Source organism: Piliocolobus tephrosceles, chromosome 12, assembly GCF_002776525.5.
Source record: "Piliocolobus tephrosceles isolate RC106 chromosome 12, ASM277652v3, whole genome shotgun sequence".
Lineage (NCBI taxonomy): Eukaryota > Metazoa > Chordata > Mammalia > Primates > Cercopithecidae > Piliocolobus > Piliocolobus tephrosceles.
In genome coordinates this window covers 95,320,293-95,337,459 of record NC_045445.1, presented here as the reverse complement: position 1 = coordinate 95,337,459, position 17,167 = coordinate 95,320,293, and the positions used below count along the sequence as shown (strand labels likewise).

Here is a 17,167-nt window from a genome sequence, read left to right as displayed (position 1 = left end):
CAAAGTTTGGAGAGAAGCCCAGGGATAGTATCACATCATCTGTAAATATTTCTATACTTTTGACTATCTGGGTTCACTTAACAGCTTCTGATGCTGTAGCGGGTAATAGGCAGCAGCACAAGAAGGACTGCTGGGGGTGAGGCAGGGGCAGGAAATGTCTTATTGTACCTTCAATAGCCATTATAGGCTGGACTCCTAGGAATGAATTTTCTCCTGTCCAGGAGACCTATCATGAGTTTTGGACAAAGGCAATATTCAACAGTCTCTCTAATCTTACACTTTAGTAACTGGATTCTCAAACCCCAAGAATAGCTCTGTTGCTTTCAGAATCTGCCCTACTCTCACTCCTTTTTCCCTTATTTTCTACCCAGGTGGGCCCAGATGGACCTGAAGGTAACCTTTTCCTAGAAGGCAGCTATTAAGGCACCTTTGTGGTTTGTGTTCCTACATTGTTCATACTCTGCACCTGGCTCTTGACTGCTGCTGTCTAGTGTTCTGAGTATCTAGAAAATAGCCCTTACTGGCTTTCCCTGCCTCTATGTTATTTCAGGGTTTCTGACAATCTTCTTAGATTCTGGTCATGGCCACATCATCGTTATCACCATCTTCATGGAGAATTCTTTTGTCTCTACATCATCATATTTATAAGAACTACCATTTATTAAGTATTAATTATATGGCAGGCCCTGTGGTTAACATTCTACGTATATTATCTCATTTAATCCTCCAACAACCCTAAGGTAAGTTTTAACTATAGAATACATATAATGAGGACACTGAAGCTCAGATAGGTTAATTAGTTTGCCAAAGTAGAACAGTGAATATGTGTCACAGCTGGGATTTAAACCTTGGATTGCCTGATTCCCAAGTCCATAATTTTGTTGTAAACAGCTTTTATTTTATTCTTTTAGAACTTGTTCTTTTAAAATTATTTAAAGAAGAGTAAATACTTAAATATTTAAAGAAAAGTAAATATGTGCTCATTGTACAAAATTCAAATGCTACTCAAGTGAAAATTTGCTCTTACCTTCCCTTTAGTACTTTCCAGGGATAACCACTGTTAAAAACTTCGTATAACAAGGCCGGGCACATTGGCTCATGCCTGTAATCCCAGCACTTTGGGAGACTGAGGCGGGCAGATCACTCGAGGCCAGGAGTTCGAGACCAGCCTGGCCAACATGCAGAAACCCTGTCTCTACTAAAAATACAAAAATTAGCTGGGCGTGGTAGCATGCACCTGAAGTCCCAGCTATTTGGGAGGCTGAGACATGAGAATCACTTGAACCGAGGGGGCAGAGGTTGCAGTGAGCCGAGATCACACCACTGCACTCCAGCCTGGGTAACAGAGCAAGACTCTGTCCCAAAAAAAAAAAAAAAAATTGGTGTAACAAGTATAAAATATGTAACTAGGTCAGGCAAGGTGGCTCACACCTGTAATCCCAGCACTTTGGACGCCAAAGTGGGAGGATCACCTGAGTCTAGGAGTTAGAGCTCAGCCTGGGCAATAACAGAGACCCCATCTCTATTTTTTTTAAAAATGTATTTACATATATATATCACACACACTATTTATTTGCCTAAATATACATACATATTCTCTGGAAGGAAACCACTGACATTGGTTGTCCATGGGAAGGTAAACAGGGAAAGAGAGATGGGTGTGAGATTTTTCACTGTATGCTCTTTCACATTGTTTTTATTTCTAACGCTTGTATATTCCATTTTTAAACCTCCCTCTTCAAAAAAGACAAAAGTCTATATATGGCTTTTCCATATGTGCATACATATACACATGTGCATACATGCCCTTTTAAAAGTAAAAATGGAACTATTCCTATTATTTTGTAACCTGATTTTAAAAATACACCTTAAACATCTTTCTGTGTCAATATTTAACTGTCTCATTCTTTGTAACGGCTACATGATATTCCATTCTATAGATGTACCATCATTTATCCAGCCCTTACTGATCAACATTTGGATGTTTCCAATTACTATTACAATGGTGCAGCAAACACTGAACATTTATCATTACACACTTGTGTGCAAGGATTTCTATAAATTCCTAAAAATCTAATCTTAAGTCAAAAGGTATAGAAAAAACTAATGCTTTTAGTAAGTATGCTATACTTACTGCTGCCAGTGGTTCTCTCCCAATGACTTGCTGAAGCTTCTAGAACCGATCAAATCTTTCTCAGGATTGCCAATTCGATTTCAGACCTCTCCCTCTACCCACCTCCAACACCACACCGTGGTTCTCTGAACTAAGCAATGATACATTATATTATCTAAGTATTGCCCTAAGTACAGTCCCTCCTACCCATGTCCCAACCCCTAGATTCCAATTCCATGCCCTGTCTCAGTGGCATATTACCACTGACAGTCCCAGTACCTCTGTGCTCCTCCTTCCCACCTCACCTGCCGTTAGACATCAATAGGGCCAATGGGCTCTCATTTCCATCAAGGTCCAAGTCTGGTGAGTCATCATCTGAGTCATTCAAGCAGGCACCAGTGATGTTGAACTGCAGAAGTAGGAAGCTCAGTTGTCACCTGTCTGGGACTCCCATGGGAATCATGATGGCAAGTTCCCTCTGGTTTCAGTGGTTCAGTTCACTGTCAAAACCACCTGAGCCAAGGCCTTCTGCTATACTGTCCCCCCACAACCCCACTGATCACAGGAGCAGGAGTTTGAAAATGTGTGGTTGGTTCAGGGGACACCTATCAATCTTGTGAACCATGTTCCCTTAAAAAAGAGGGGGCACATCTTCAGATGCCCATGGAGAGAATCACAATCGTGAGGCAAGATGGAGCCCTGGTGGAGGGCTTTTCTCAAGGACCTGCTCAAGACTACAACCTGACACACGCAATGTTTTCAAATCTCATTCCCATCCCAGCATTTCAAAATTCAGCTAAGTGTTATGTTTTCTGAAAAGAGCTCCTGAAAACCTTCCCTACCCAGACAGAATTAACCCTCCTCTGTATCTCAGGGTCCCACACACACCCTTGATTGTGGCATTCACAATACTTGATTGCACTCATTTATTTTTATGCCTGTCTTTCTCACTCGCCTGTCAGCCTCTTGAGAGTCACATCCACAGCACCTATCACAGTGCCCAGCATAGAAAAGGTCTCAATAAATGCCTGTTAAATGAGTGGGACTGGTAGCCAAACACCAGGGGGTCTAAGGGACATGGCAGCCAGACAGGATAGCCTGCTTTTTGAAACCCTGCTCTTCCAAGGGACACCCAAAAGGGTTGGGCTGAACCCATGGGCCAGCACCCACCTTTGCTTTCTGGAAAGAGCCTGTCTTCAGTGCCTGATGATTGTATGTGTCCATGAGATTATAGCTCAACTGGCCAGCAGGCCCCAAGGCTGAACTCTCCTTGCCCTTTCGCTCTGCCTTCTTGAAGAGTTCCTTGGGCTTCAGGCCTTTCTTCTTTGAACCATTTTTGGAGGGCAGTGACAGCCTGGACATGGACACTGAAGTGGAATGGGCTGGCCTGGTTAGGGGAATGGAGCCGGCTGGGAAGATCCTCTGCAGCCCAAAGATATTGCTCGTCTTCCCAACGTTCTGTTGGAAGATGTCCTACAAGAGTGTTAGTACATGAGGGGGTTAGAGCTTACTCAAGGGTTCTCTCAACACTAAGAGCAGAGGTCTGTTCCTGGTACTGGTGGCACTGCCATGGAAGTGGCTTACAGATGCTCCACATATGCACACCCCAGCTTTTACATGAGTCATCAAGAATTTATTGGGTGGCATTTCTTTACCCAGCCATTGACAAGTAAGAAGACGAGCAAAGCACTACTGTCAAAATTGGAGAGAAAATACTCCATTAAGCAGCTGACATGAAACAGAAAATAATCAAGTACTAATCTGTGTAGTTCAAACTCTAAGGACTACAGGATTTGAGAGAAGGAGAGGTTCTAGTCCTAATTCTGCTACTAGCTAGCTCTGTAACTAGCTCAGGAAAGTTATCTGACCATTTTGAGACTGTTTGCTCAGCTGTAAAATTAAAGGACTAGACTGGAAAGGTGATTTCTGAAGATGTTCTGTGGCTACTTTGAGCTTCTTGGGAGGAGCCCTGAGAATCAGGGGAAGGCAGAAGGCGAATAAAAAGAACAAGTGGAGCCCTAGGCCTCCCACCTTCATCTTATTCAAAGCAGCTATGCTTTGAATATTGGCCTTCCACCTAAGATGTCATTTTAAAAAAGGATTCCATTGCTTTAAGTAATTTGAAAGCCCATGGACCACATATACTCTATCTCTAAGTCCTCTTCCAACCAGCCCAGAGTTTTGTGGTTTAAGTGGGAGGCGCTGGAGAAAAGGTAGGCCTTTATCCTGAATGATTTTGACAGATGGGAGTGGAGGAAAATGAGAGGTAGGAGGTGGACACTGTAAGCTATGGTGTAGGCAGTGAAACATGCTGCAAGCAGTGAGGCTAGAAGCACAACTTCCCAGCTCACTTTGACCACCCTTCAGCATGGATGTATATATCCTGGGCACTAAATAAAACTTTACAGCTTCTGAGCTTAAAGGAGTTCTCCTCTGGTGCCTCTGCTACTTCACCATCCCACACCAACTTCTCCCTTTGCTATAAAGTCTACTAATAACAATGGCTCACATTTATTGAGTACTTACTCTGCCAGGCACTGTGCGAGGGGCTCTACATATACTAGCTTTTGATCCTAACAAAATTCTGAAAGGTCAGTGTTATCCTCACTTTACAGATGAGGAAACTGAGGCTCTGAAAGGCTTGCAAGTGACAGAGCAGGAACCAGAACCCAGGTTTCTCTGAATCTCTTACCACTATACCTTACTGCCTCGTGGTATATGCCACCTGTTGAAACATGGCTTTGTAATCATCTTCACCCCGAGAGAACTGTCATTTTGCAGAATGCAGAGACTGAGTCAAAATATTAATAATAACAACAACTACAACTACCACCACCACCCACCACCACGACCCACCGTCAGAATTTATTGTGCACTTACTGTGTGCCAAGCACTCTATTTTTGTGCTCAACTCACATTACCTTACCTAATCCTTTTAACAATACTTGAGTAGGTACAATTATTCCCCATTTTAGAGGTGAAGAAACTGAAACTCAAAGAGGTTAACTTTGCTCAGGGTCCTCTACTAGGCTGAGTTCTTTGTGGGCAGGCACTATTTATGTGTTTCAAGAGCCTAGCCCAATGTGCGGCACACTTGAAACACAGTAATAATTATTTGAATAAATGAATTGTGTCTTTGGTAGGGTCTTCCCGACCCTTCCCCTGGGCTCTCATGCTAACTGCAGAGGCCTAACCTGCCACTTGAGCCTCAAGGCCTTTCCAAATGCCTTCTCTTCCCTGCCCCATGCTCCTTACTTCCACCAGGCGGATCTCCCTGGCCAGATCTTTAATGAGCTGTACGGTTCGCACTGTCTCCGGGATCTCATCCTCATGGTCTGGCAGAGCCTGTCAAACAAGAGGCATGAGGAATAAACCCACACATAAAGAGACAACTGATTTTGGACAAATATACCAAGGCAATTCAATGGAGAAAGGGTAGTCTTTTCAACAAATGATTCTGGACCAATTGGATATCCACACGCAAAAAAAAAAGAACCTCAATCCATATCTTGCACCATACACACAAACACAAACGTAAAATGGATCATAGACCTAAACGTAAAACCTAAAACTATACACCCTTTAGACCATGCTTGTCCAACCCACTGCCCAGGATGGCTTTGAATGTGACAACACAAATTAGTAAAATTTCTTAAAACATTATGAGACCTTTTTTTTCTTTTTTTTTTGAGATGGAGTTTCGATACTCTTGCCTAGGCTGAAGTGCAATGGCACCATCTCGGCTCGCTGCAAGCCCCACCTCCTGGGTTCAAGCGATTCTCCTGCCTCAGCCTCCCCAGTAGCTAGGACTACAGGAGTGAACCACTACACCCAGCTAATTTTTTTTATTTTTAGTAGATAGGGGGTTTCACCATGTTGGCCAGGCTGGTCTTGAACTCCTGACCTCAGGTGATCCACCCGCCTTGGCCCCCAAAGTGCTGGGATTACAGGCACGAGCCATTGGTGCTGAGAAGGAAATTAACAGCTAAAGGCTTACATTAGAAAAGAAAGGCAGGCCAGGTGTGGTGGCTCACGCCTGTAATCCCAGCACTTTGGGAGGCTGAGGTAGATGGATCAGGAGTTTGAGACCAGGAGTTTGAGACCAGCCCGGCCAACATGGTGAAACCCCATCTCTATTAAAAATACAAAAATTAGCCAGGCATGGTGGCACATGCCTGTAATCCCAGCTACTCAGGAGGCTGAGGCACGAGAATCACTTGAACCCGGGAGGCAGAGGCTGCAGTGAGCTGACATCGTGCCACTGCACTCCAGCCTGGGCAACAGAGCGAGGCTCTGTCTCATAAATAAATTAATTAAATAAATAAAATGATATTGAAAAGCTTCATTCCTACTTTGTCCCTGCCATCAATCCCACCCTGTTCCTGCCATCAATCTCATCATCCCACTCCCACAGGTAACCATTTTCATTAGTTTCTACATCCCAGATCATATAATCAGGCAAGTGTATACTAAGATAATTCTTATTTCCCCCGCTTTTACATATAAAGTGGCACACTATACACACAGTTGTGCACCTTTACTTAACAAATTCTGGAGATCTTTCCAAATCAGTACATACAGAGCTTTTTTTTTTTTTTTTTTAATAGTTGATTAGTGTTCAGTTGGATAAATGGACACTCGCACATTTCTAAAACCCACTTTGGCAGTATGCATCAAGAGCCTTACATTTTTCCATATATTGATTCAGTAATTGTTCTTCCAGGAATCTATCCTGAAGAAACAATCAAGAAATGAGGGACAAAAACAGACATTTACTATATGATTCTTTAAAACTATTCCCTCGGGCCGGGCGCGGTGGCTCAAGCCTGTAATCCCAGCACTTTGGGAGGCCGAGACGGGCGGATCACAAGGTCAGGAGATCGAGACCATCCTGGCTAACCCGGTGAAACCCCGTCTCTACTAAAAAATACAAAAAACTGGCCGGGTGAGGTGGCGGGTGCCTGTGGTCCCAGCTGCTCGCGAGGCTGAGGCGGGAGAATGGTGTAAACCCGGGAGGCGGAGCTTGCAGTGAGCTGAGATCCGGCCACTGCACTCCAGCCTGGGCGACAGAGCAAGACTCCGTCTCAAAAAAAAAAAAAAAAACTATTCCCTCAAAGAAATAAAAAGGAAGCAGCAAAAAGCAAGTAGTTAGGCAAGGATGGTACATTCCTGCAAAAGAATATCACATAACTATCAAATGTTTCTGGAGAACTTTGGTGACACAGGAAAATTAAGATAAACCAATAGATTCAAACACAAAATTGGATACACAGTTGACCCTTAAACGACATGTGTTTGAAATGTTTGGGTCCATTTATATGCAGATTTTCTTCTGACTCTGCCATCTGGGACAGCCAAGACCAATCCCTCTCCTTTTTCTTCCTCCTCAGCCTACTCCATGTGAAGACAAGGATAAAGCCCTTTATGAGGATCCACTTCCACTTTATGAACAGTAAACATACGTTTTCAGCTTATTTTATTGTAATAATACAGTATATAACACAAATAACATATACAAAATATGTGTTGACTATGTTACTGGTAAGGCTTCTGGTCAACAGTAGGTTATTAGCAGTTAAGGTTTTAGGGAGGCAAAAGTTATATGTGGATTTCTGATTGCATGGAGGGGCAGGGTCTGCGCCCCAACCTCCACATTGCTCAAGGGTCAACCACACAGTGTGACAGTAATTATGTTTTTAAAATGCACATAAAAAAGACCAGAAGGAAATGTAGGCAAGTATTAAATAGTAGTTCCCGCTGAGTGTAAAAATTATAGACAATAATTTTCCTTCTTTATGCTTTTCCTCATTTTTCTAATTCTCTAGTGTAATGTTGTATTACTTTTTATCATCAGAAAGAAAGATTTTAAAATGTAATCTAAGGAATCCTAGCCCAGGCCTCCATTCTACACCCAGGGGCCCACAAGCTTCTCTGGACTCTTCTGTCTCTCCGAAACATCTACCAAATCCAGTCCCTACAAAGGGCAAAATTCCAGAGGAGGTAGAGAAATATGCATATTTACTTCTTTCCTTGTCCAGGCTCTAAAGGCCAAGTTCAAGGCTTTGCCACCATGGACCAGGTAGGAGGCAGGGTGTCTCCTGTTCTCTCGCAAACCTAAAGGAGGAAAGAGGAAAGCAGAGTGTCAACAAAGCCATGCAGGAAAGTGAAGGACTTGGGACTTTTGTTAAGACAACCAGAGAAAATGCTCAAGGTTCTGAGCACCACTGCAGATCTCAGTTCTTCCAATAGTGTTCGTTTACTGAGTATCTACTAAGTGCTAGGAATGTGATATCTATTATCTCATTTAACCCTTATACCTATCCTGTAAGCAAGGTATTATCTTCATTATACAGCCCAGGAAATTGAGGTTCAGAGAGGTAAAGTCAAGACCAAAGGCACACACCTAGTAAGTGCTAGAGCCATGACTAAAACCATGTGTATTTGAATCTGAGGCTTGTGCCCCTTCCATGACATTACTGTGCCTGTTGGGTTTCAAAATGAGAACACTCAGGAGGACTATGAGTTCTACCTACACAGACTTGAAGGGCCATTAATGTACAAGATGGATTAGCTGTGTTCTGCCTTATGTCAGGAGGCTACTACAAACAGCCAGATTTAGGCCCTATAAATAATTTTCTACTGAACCAAGCTGTTTAGAATAAGTAATGAACAGTTAGTCATCCAACATCTGATTGAAAACTAAAGTGACAGTCTAGGTGGCAGAGCAAGAGTTTGAGGTATTGGCTATGAGGCTGTACTCATGGCCTCTGAAATTCTTTGTAACTTATCAATACTGATTTCTCCTGGCCAAGTCAACTTGAAGAATCTTAGGCCTAAGTAAGGGACCCATTCTATTCTCGATCACAACAGGGAAGAGGAAACCCAGTAAGTAAATTGGCTTCCAACTGGGCTAACGCCCAGGAACCAAAACAACGATGCCAGGACGGTCAGGACTGGGCCTTATCTCCAGGGGAAGCAGATACAGGAAACTCTCAGACTATCCAGATTGAGCTTTTTACCTTAACCAGCAGGAAAGAGAGATAATTTCACTGTGATCCAATATTCTGTCGCACTTGCTAAACAAAAAGGTTAAAATCCATGCCCTGCCATGTATTACGCTGAGTAAAAAAGTGAATCTGAGATGGTCACATACTATATGATTCCATTTATACAATATTCTTGAAATGACAAAATTCAGCCAGGCGTGGTGGCTCTCACGCCTGTAATCCCAGCACACTGGGAGGCTGAGGCGGGCAGATCACGAGGTTAAGAGATTGAGATCATCCTGGCCAACATGGTGAAACCCCGTCTCTACTAAAAATACAAAAATTAGCTGGGCATGGTGGCATGTGCCTATAGTCCCAGCTACTCCGGAGGCTGAGGCAGGAGAATCGCTTGAACCTGGGAGGCGGAGTTTGCAGTGAGCAGAGATTGCACCACTGCACTCCAGCCTGGCGACAGAGCGAGACTCCATCTCAAATAAAAGAAGAAGAAAAAAAAAAAGTACAAAAACTAGCCAGGTGTGGTGGCGGGTGTCTGTAATCCCAGCTATTCAGAAGGCTGAGGTAGGTGAAGCTTGAACCCAGGAGGTGGAAGTTGCGGTGAGCCAAGATCACGCCACTGCACTCCAGCCTGGGTGACAAGAGTGATACTCTGTCTTGGGGAAAAAAAAAAAAAAAAGAAATGACAAAATTATAGAAATGGAAAACAGATTAGTGGTTTCCAGAAGTTATGGATGGTACAGGGGAGGACAGTGGGTGAAACTATAAAGGGGTAGCATTGCTGGGTACTGTGGCTCATGCCTGTAACCCCAGCAAAAGGAGTCTGAGGTGGGAGAATCGCTTGAGGCCAGGAGTTTGAGACCAGTCTGGTCAACATAGCAAGACCCTGTTCGTACAAAAAAATTACAAAATTAGCCGGGTGTGGGGGCCCGTGCCTGTAGTCTTAGCTACTCGGCAAACAAAGGCTCCTAGGAGGATTGCCTGAGCCCAGGAGTTTGAAGCTGCAGTGAGCCATGATCGCACCACCGCACTCCAGCCTGGGTGACTGAGTGAAATCCTATCTCAAAATAGAAGGGGCTGGGGGCTAGGTGGGTAGCACTAGGGAGATTTTTTTTAAAGCACTAATTATCACTTTTTAAAAACTGAACTAAAGGTACACAACATGGTTTTAATTTACATACTGAGATCTTTCTGGTAATGAAATAGTATCATGTCTTGACTGCGCCACTTACACATACACACACACTCATTCACTCAGGGGAGGGGCAAAAAGGACAGTTGGCAAAGGGCTCCATACCACGAAAGATGTCCAGGATGTGCTTTCCCACATACCAACAGATGGTCTCAAAGTTGGGGAATTTGAAGAGGTCTGCTGTGCTCAGCCGCTTCTCAATCTCATAGGCTCTAGAAGGAGAAAACAAAACAACAAAAACAAGGATTCATTTACTGAGCACCTACTATGAATCAGGTATTGTTCTGGATGCTTTGTATCTCTAATCCTCAAAACGACTCTGCAAGATCTGACTTTATACATTAGGAAACTTGGGCTCAAAGGTTATATAACTTGCCCAAAGTCAAATAACTACTAAGTGCAGAAAAGGTGTTAATCTTCAGCTGAACATGATCAGGAACGAGGAACCATTCCTTTCTGGCTTTCTACATTGTACTCCTCACTCTAGCAGACAGGAATGGCCAACATGGAATCACCATAGTTTCAGGACTCACTTGAGCTGCATCTCGATGTTAAGGCTGTGTAAGAAGTTCCCTCCAAAGGCAAGGCAGTCCACAGGCGTCAGTACAGCATGGATCCATCCTGCAGTGTAACAAGGTAAAATCAAAGCTGGCAAAGGGCCTTTCTTCCTCTGGTTATCTCCACTACCTACTCATCTCAAACCCAACTCCTTAAGAGCAGTTAGCCTCCAAACTGGCTCCCCAACACCAGATGTTCTCAAGGTGTGGTCCAAGGAATCCTTAGGCTCCCTGAGACTCTTTCAGAGAAGCTGAGATGCCAAAACTATATTCATGAGAATATTATGATGTTCTTTACCTTTTTCACCCTTATTCTCATGGGTATACAGTGGAGTTTTCCAGAGGGTACATGATGTGGTATCAAACAGAATGAAAGCAAAAGCAGATCTGGGGATCTAACAATTTTTGATTAACCCAGATATTATAGAGATTTGCAAAGATGTAAAACAATGTCACGCTACCCACTAAACATTTTTGAAAATAGTTTTCATAAAAAATTTTTATTTATGCTAACATGTAATGGGCTTATAATTATTTTTTAATAAATTAACAAGTATTTTTAAATTTTCTATTTTAATTTATATGGTAAAAATTGATAAATATAAACCACACAATAAAAAGCTCTTCTGGGTCCTTAATTTTTAAGAGTATAAAGGAATCTCAACTGTTTGCAAACCACTGCTCTACAATAATCTCATATCTATCCCTCACATCCAATCCTGAGCGATATATCTAAAATATAAATTAGGGTCAGGCGTAGTGGCTCATGCCTGTAATCCCAGCACTTTGGGAGGTCGAGGTGGGCGGGTCACCCGAGGTCAGCAGTTCGAGATCAGCCTGACCAACATGGCAAAACCCCGTCTCTACTAAAAATAGAAAAACTAGCTGGGCATGGTAGCAGGCACCTGTAATCCCAGCTACTCGGGAGGCTGAGGCAGGAGAATCGCTTGAACCTGGGAGGTGGAGGTTGCAGTGAGCCGAGACCACACCATTGCACTCCAGCCTGGGCGACAGGTGTGAGCCACTGCGCCCGACCTATATTATTCTTTATATCTTTTGGTACATCTGAAATATTTCATTAGAAACTAAATAAACAAATAAACCTTCAATGGCCCTCAATCGCCTCTGTGGTAAGTTTAGTCGGCCTACCTTTTCACTTTCATCCACCCCAGCCCTTGCTGTTTAAGTTCTAGTATCCATAAGCTGCTTCACACAGTATTGGTTTGCTTCCACCTTTCCCTATGTCTGAAATGCCATTCCTGTCTTTCTTTTCTTAGTTAATCCCTACTCACCCTTCTAGTGTCGCTCTCCTAAGATTTTCACAAACCTCTGGGCTAGACTAAGCGCTCTTCTCTGTGCTTCCAAAACTAAGGGTGAATACCTCTATTGGTGCTGTTGTGGCTAGATTATAGTGAAACAGCCTATCAATCTTTTGTCCTTAGCACTTAGCCCAATGCTAGGGCACACAGTAGACACTCAATGCTTGTGGCACTAAGTAGATTGCACCTGGTGTGTGGGCATTTCTACCAAGATGTAAATTAATTAACTCAAACCGCTAATGGGCAAATTCAATTCATCAGTTACTAAATGCCCGGTATAGAAAAGTCATTATGGAATAGACCAGGCAAAGGATTCAAAGATGGATGAATAAATGTCTGGGAACAGAAAACTATAAAAGAGAAAAGCAGATGTGGGTGGGAGTTGGGTGGGGAGTGAATGACCTGCCTTATCATGTATTAAACATTCTAAAAAACCAATGAAATCGTATCAATAATATTGATAATTGAAGAGAAAAACAGACTTGTAAAACAACAATCCAATATATATAAGACAATATATGGTTAGACAAATACAGAATTATATAACAAGAATTTGAAAAAAAGCATTGTAAGAACACCTTAGTGAGCAATTCCAAACATGCTTGACACAAAAATAGGAAATAGAAATTCTCAGCAAATAAATACACAAGAAACAAAGGAAAATTTTAGGAATGAAATGTACTATATCTGGGCCAGGTGTGGTGGCTCACACCTGTAATCCCAGCACTTTGGGAGGCCGAGGTGGGCCTATCACGAGGTTAGGAGCTCGAGACCAGCCTGACCAGCATGGTGAAACTGTCTCTACTAAAAATATAAAAATTAGCCGGGTAAGGTGGTATGTGCCCGTAATCCCAGCTACTTGGAAGGCTGAGGCAGGAGAATCACTGGAACACAGGAGGCAGAGGTTGCAGTGAGCTGAGATCGTGCCACTGCACTCCAGCCTGGGTGATAGAGCGAGACACTGTCTCAAAAAAAAAAAAAAAAAAAAAAAAAAAACTATATCTAAAATTAATGCAATGGACAAACTCAACAGAAGAATGGAGACAACAGACGAAACAGAATAATTCGAAGGCAGAGAAACCGAAATTACCCAATCTGAACTTGAACAGAGAGAAAAAAGACACAGAAAAATAAACCTAAGGACTTGCGGGACTAAGACAAGATATATAACATTCATGTAATCAGAGATCCAGCAGAAGTTAGAGTATGAGTCTAAAAAAGTATTTCAAGAAATAATGGTGGCCTGGTGCGGTAGCTCACACCTGTAATCCCAGTACTTTGAAAGGACAAGGCAGGCAGATCACCTGAGGTGAGGAGTTCAAGACCAGCATGGCCAATATGGTGAAACCCCGTCTCTACTAAAAATACAAAAATTAGCAGGGCATGGTGGCACATGCCTGTAATCCCAGCTACTTGGGAGGCTGAGGTACAAGACTCACTTGAACCCGGGAGGCAGAGGTTGTACTGAGCCAAGATCGCACCACCACACTCCAGCCTGGGCAACAGAGTAAGACTCCCTCTCAGAAAAAAAAAAAAAAAAAAAGAAAGAAAAATAATGGCTAAAAATTTCACATATATGGCAAAAGACATAAACCTACACATTCAAGAAGCTCAGTGAACACATTCAGCATTATAAACCCAAAGAAATCCATGCCAAAAAAACACATCATGGCCAAACTGCAGAAAACTTAAGAAAAAAAAAAAAAAGAATGAAAGTATCAAGAAACGATACATTATCTATTGGGGAAAAACAATTCAAATGATAGCCAAAATCTCATCAGAAACCACAGAGGCCAGAAGGAAACAGCAAAACATTCTTTAAGTGTTGAAAGAAAAGAACTATTAACCCAGAGTTCTATATCCAGAAAAATATCCTTCAGGAATGAAAGAAAAAAAATCAAGACATTTACAGATGGAAAAAAACTAAGAACTTGTCGACAGTAGACTTACCCTGAAACTCTAAACACCAGAAAGGAAAACAGAATAGGTGAGTAAAAACATGGGTAAATACCACAGAATTTCCTTCTCTTGAGTTTTCTAAATTATATTTCATAGGGAAAGCAAAAATTATAAAACTTTGTGATACATTTCTCAACATACGCAGAGAATAGAAGCCCTCTTGGTGTAGTGGGTAGCATGACAATCTCATAATCAATGTATGAAGAGAAATATTTAAGACAAATACATGGAAAAATGTAAAACATGACTAATTGTAGAAAAATGTGAAGGATAAAGGGATGTAAAAAGAGGTAAGATTTTGGGCCCAGTGTGGTGACTCACGCCTATAATCTCAGCACTTTAGGAAGCTGAGATGGGTGGATCACTTGAGCTCAGGAGTTCAAGACCAGCCTGGGCAACATGGCAAAACCCCATCTCCACTAAAACTAAAAAAAATCAGCCAGACATGGTAGTGTACATCTGTGGTCCCAGCAACTTGGGAGGTGAGGTGGGAGGACTGCTTGAGCTCGGGAGGTCAAGGCTGCGGTAAGCTGTCATCTTACCACTGCATTACAACCTGGGTGACAGAATGAGATTCTGTCTCAAAAAAAAGAGGTAAGGTTTCAACCCTTCCCTCAAACAGGTAATATGTAAATACTAGTAGACTGTGATATGCTATGTATGTATAAAGTAATAATTAGAGCAAACACTAAAAAATAACTAGAAAACCTATATGAAAGCTGAACCAAAAAATTATTATGAAAATTCAAGGGACTGGCTGGGACCTATGGCCGACGCCTGTAATCCCAGCACTTTGGAGACTGAGGCAGGTGGATCACCTGAGGTCTGGAGTTCGAGACCAGTCGAGTCAACATGGTGAAACCCCGTCTCTACTAAAAATACAAAAAAATTAGCCGGGCATGGTGATGGGTGCCTGTAATCCCAGCTACTCGGGAGGATGAGGCAGAAGAATCGCTTGAACCCAGGAGGCAGAGGTTGCAGTGAGCTGAGACCGCACCATTGCACTCCAGCACGAGCAACAAGAACAAAACTTCATCTCAAAAAAAAAAAAAAAAAAAAAAAAAATTCAAGGGGCTAAATAATACTGAAAAAGAAAAAGTGGGAGCACTGGCACTTCTCAATTTCAAAACTTACTACAAATGTACAATAATCGAGATGGTGTCAGGAGATCGAAACCATCCTGGCTAATACGGTGAAACCCCGTCTCTATTAAAAAATACAAAAAAATAGCCGGGTGAGGTGGCAGGCGCCTGTAGTCCCAGCTACTCGGGAGGCTGAGGCAGGAGAATGGCGTAAACCTGGGAGGCGGAGCTTGCAGTGAGCTGAGATCCGGCCACTACGCTCCAGCCTGGGTGACAGAGCAAGACTCCGTCTCAAAAAATAAAAAAATAAAAAAAAATAATCGAGATGGCATAACACTGTTAGAAGGATTGATAGAACAGAATTCAAGGACCCCCATCTTTGGTCAACAGATTTTTGACACAGGTGTCAAGACAATTCAATGGGGAAAGAAACAGTCTTTTCAAAAGGTTCTGGGACAACTAGATAACTACATACAAAACAAAGAAATTGGACCCTTACCTCATACCATATACAAAAATTAAAAAATGGATGAAAGATCTAAATGTAAGAAGTAAAACTATAAAATGCTTAGAAGAAAACTTAGGCATAAATCTTCATGAACTTGAATTAAGCAAGTCTCTTAGACACCAAAAGCATAAGCAAATAAAGAAAAAATAAATTGGACATCAAAATTTGTAACTTTTGTCCTTCACAGGACACTATCAAAAGTGACAAGACAGCCCCAAGAATGAGAGAAAATGTTTGCAAATCATATATCTGGTAAAAGTCTAGTATCCAAAGTATATAAATTCTTATAACTCAACAATGAAAAGACAATCTAATTAAAGAATAGGCAAAAGATTTAAATAGCTATTTCTCAAAAAAAAATCTATACAAGTGCCCAATGAACATGTAGAAAGATGTTCAACATCAAAGGTCATCCAGAAAACAGAAACCAAAACCTCAATGAGATACCACTCTACACCCATTAGGATGGCTACAATCATAAAGAGATAGCAATAAGCACTGGAGGAAGATGTGAAGAAACTGAAATTCTCATACATTACTGTTGAGAATATAAAATGGTGCATGCAGCTGCTTTGAAAAGTTTGTCAGTTCCTCAAAAAGTTAAACACAGAGTTACCATATGACTCAGCAATTCCCCTCCTCGATATATACCCAAGAAGAAATGAAAACACATGCTCGCACAGTAACTCATACATGAACGTTCATAGCAACACTATTCATAACAGCCAAAAAGTGCAAACAACTCAAATGTCTATCAACTGACTAATGGATAAACAAAATGTGGCATATCCACACCACAGAATACTACTCAGCTGTTAAAAAGAATGAAGTGGCCACTGCAGTGGCTCACACCTGTAATTCCAGCATTTTGGGAGGCTGAGGCGGACAGATCACGTGGTCAGCAGATCGAGACTATCCTGGCCAACGTGGTAAAACCCTGTCTCTACTAAAAATACAAAAATTAGCTGTGCATGGTGGCGCGTGCCTGTAGTCCTGGCTACTTGGGAGGCTGAGGCAAGAGAATCGCTTGCGCGTGCCTGTAGTCCTGGCTACTTGGGAGGCTGAGGCAAGAGAATCGCTTGAACCCGGGAGGCACAGGTTGCAGTGAGTGGAGATCGCGTCACTGCACTCCAGCCTGGCAACAGAGTGATACGCGATACTCCGTCTCAAAGAAAAAAACAGAAGTGCTGGCTGGGGAGCAGGAGTGGCTCACACCTGTAATACCAGCATTTTGGGAGGCCTAGGTGGGTGGATCACCTGAAGTCAGGAGTTCGAGACCAACCTGGCCAATATGGTGAAACCCCATCTCCACTAAAAATACAAAAATTACCCAGGCAGTGGTGGCAGGTGTGGGGAAAAGAAAGAGATCAGCCTGTTACTGTGTCTATGTAGAAGGAAGTAGACATAAGAGACTCCATTTGGTTCTGTATTTGAAA

General features: G+C 42.4%; 1 protein-coding gene across 1 annotated transcript in view; it reads right to left on the bottom strand.

Annotated features, from left to right (window-relative positions):
• PHF8 (PHD finger protein 8) overlaps positions 1-17,167 on the bottom strand; it is a 78,845-nt gene that overhangs the window by 47,405 nt on the left and 14,273 nt on the right. The window contains exons 7-12 of the mRNA XM_023202474.2: positions 10,840-10,927; positions 10,412-10,518; positions 8,136-8,227; positions 5,369-5,458; positions 3,284-3,586; positions 2,419-2,522 (exon numbers count right to left, since the gene is read on the bottom strand). Of these exons, the coding sequence (XP_023058242.1) occupies positions 2,419-2,522; positions 3,284-3,586; positions 5,369-5,458; positions 8,136-8,227; positions 10,412-10,518; positions 10,840-10,927 (784 nt within the window). The remainder of the gene's footprint in view (positions 1-2,418; positions 2,523-3,283; positions 3,587-5,368; positions 5,459-8,135; positions 8,228-10,411; positions 10,519-10,839; positions 10,928-17,167) is intronic.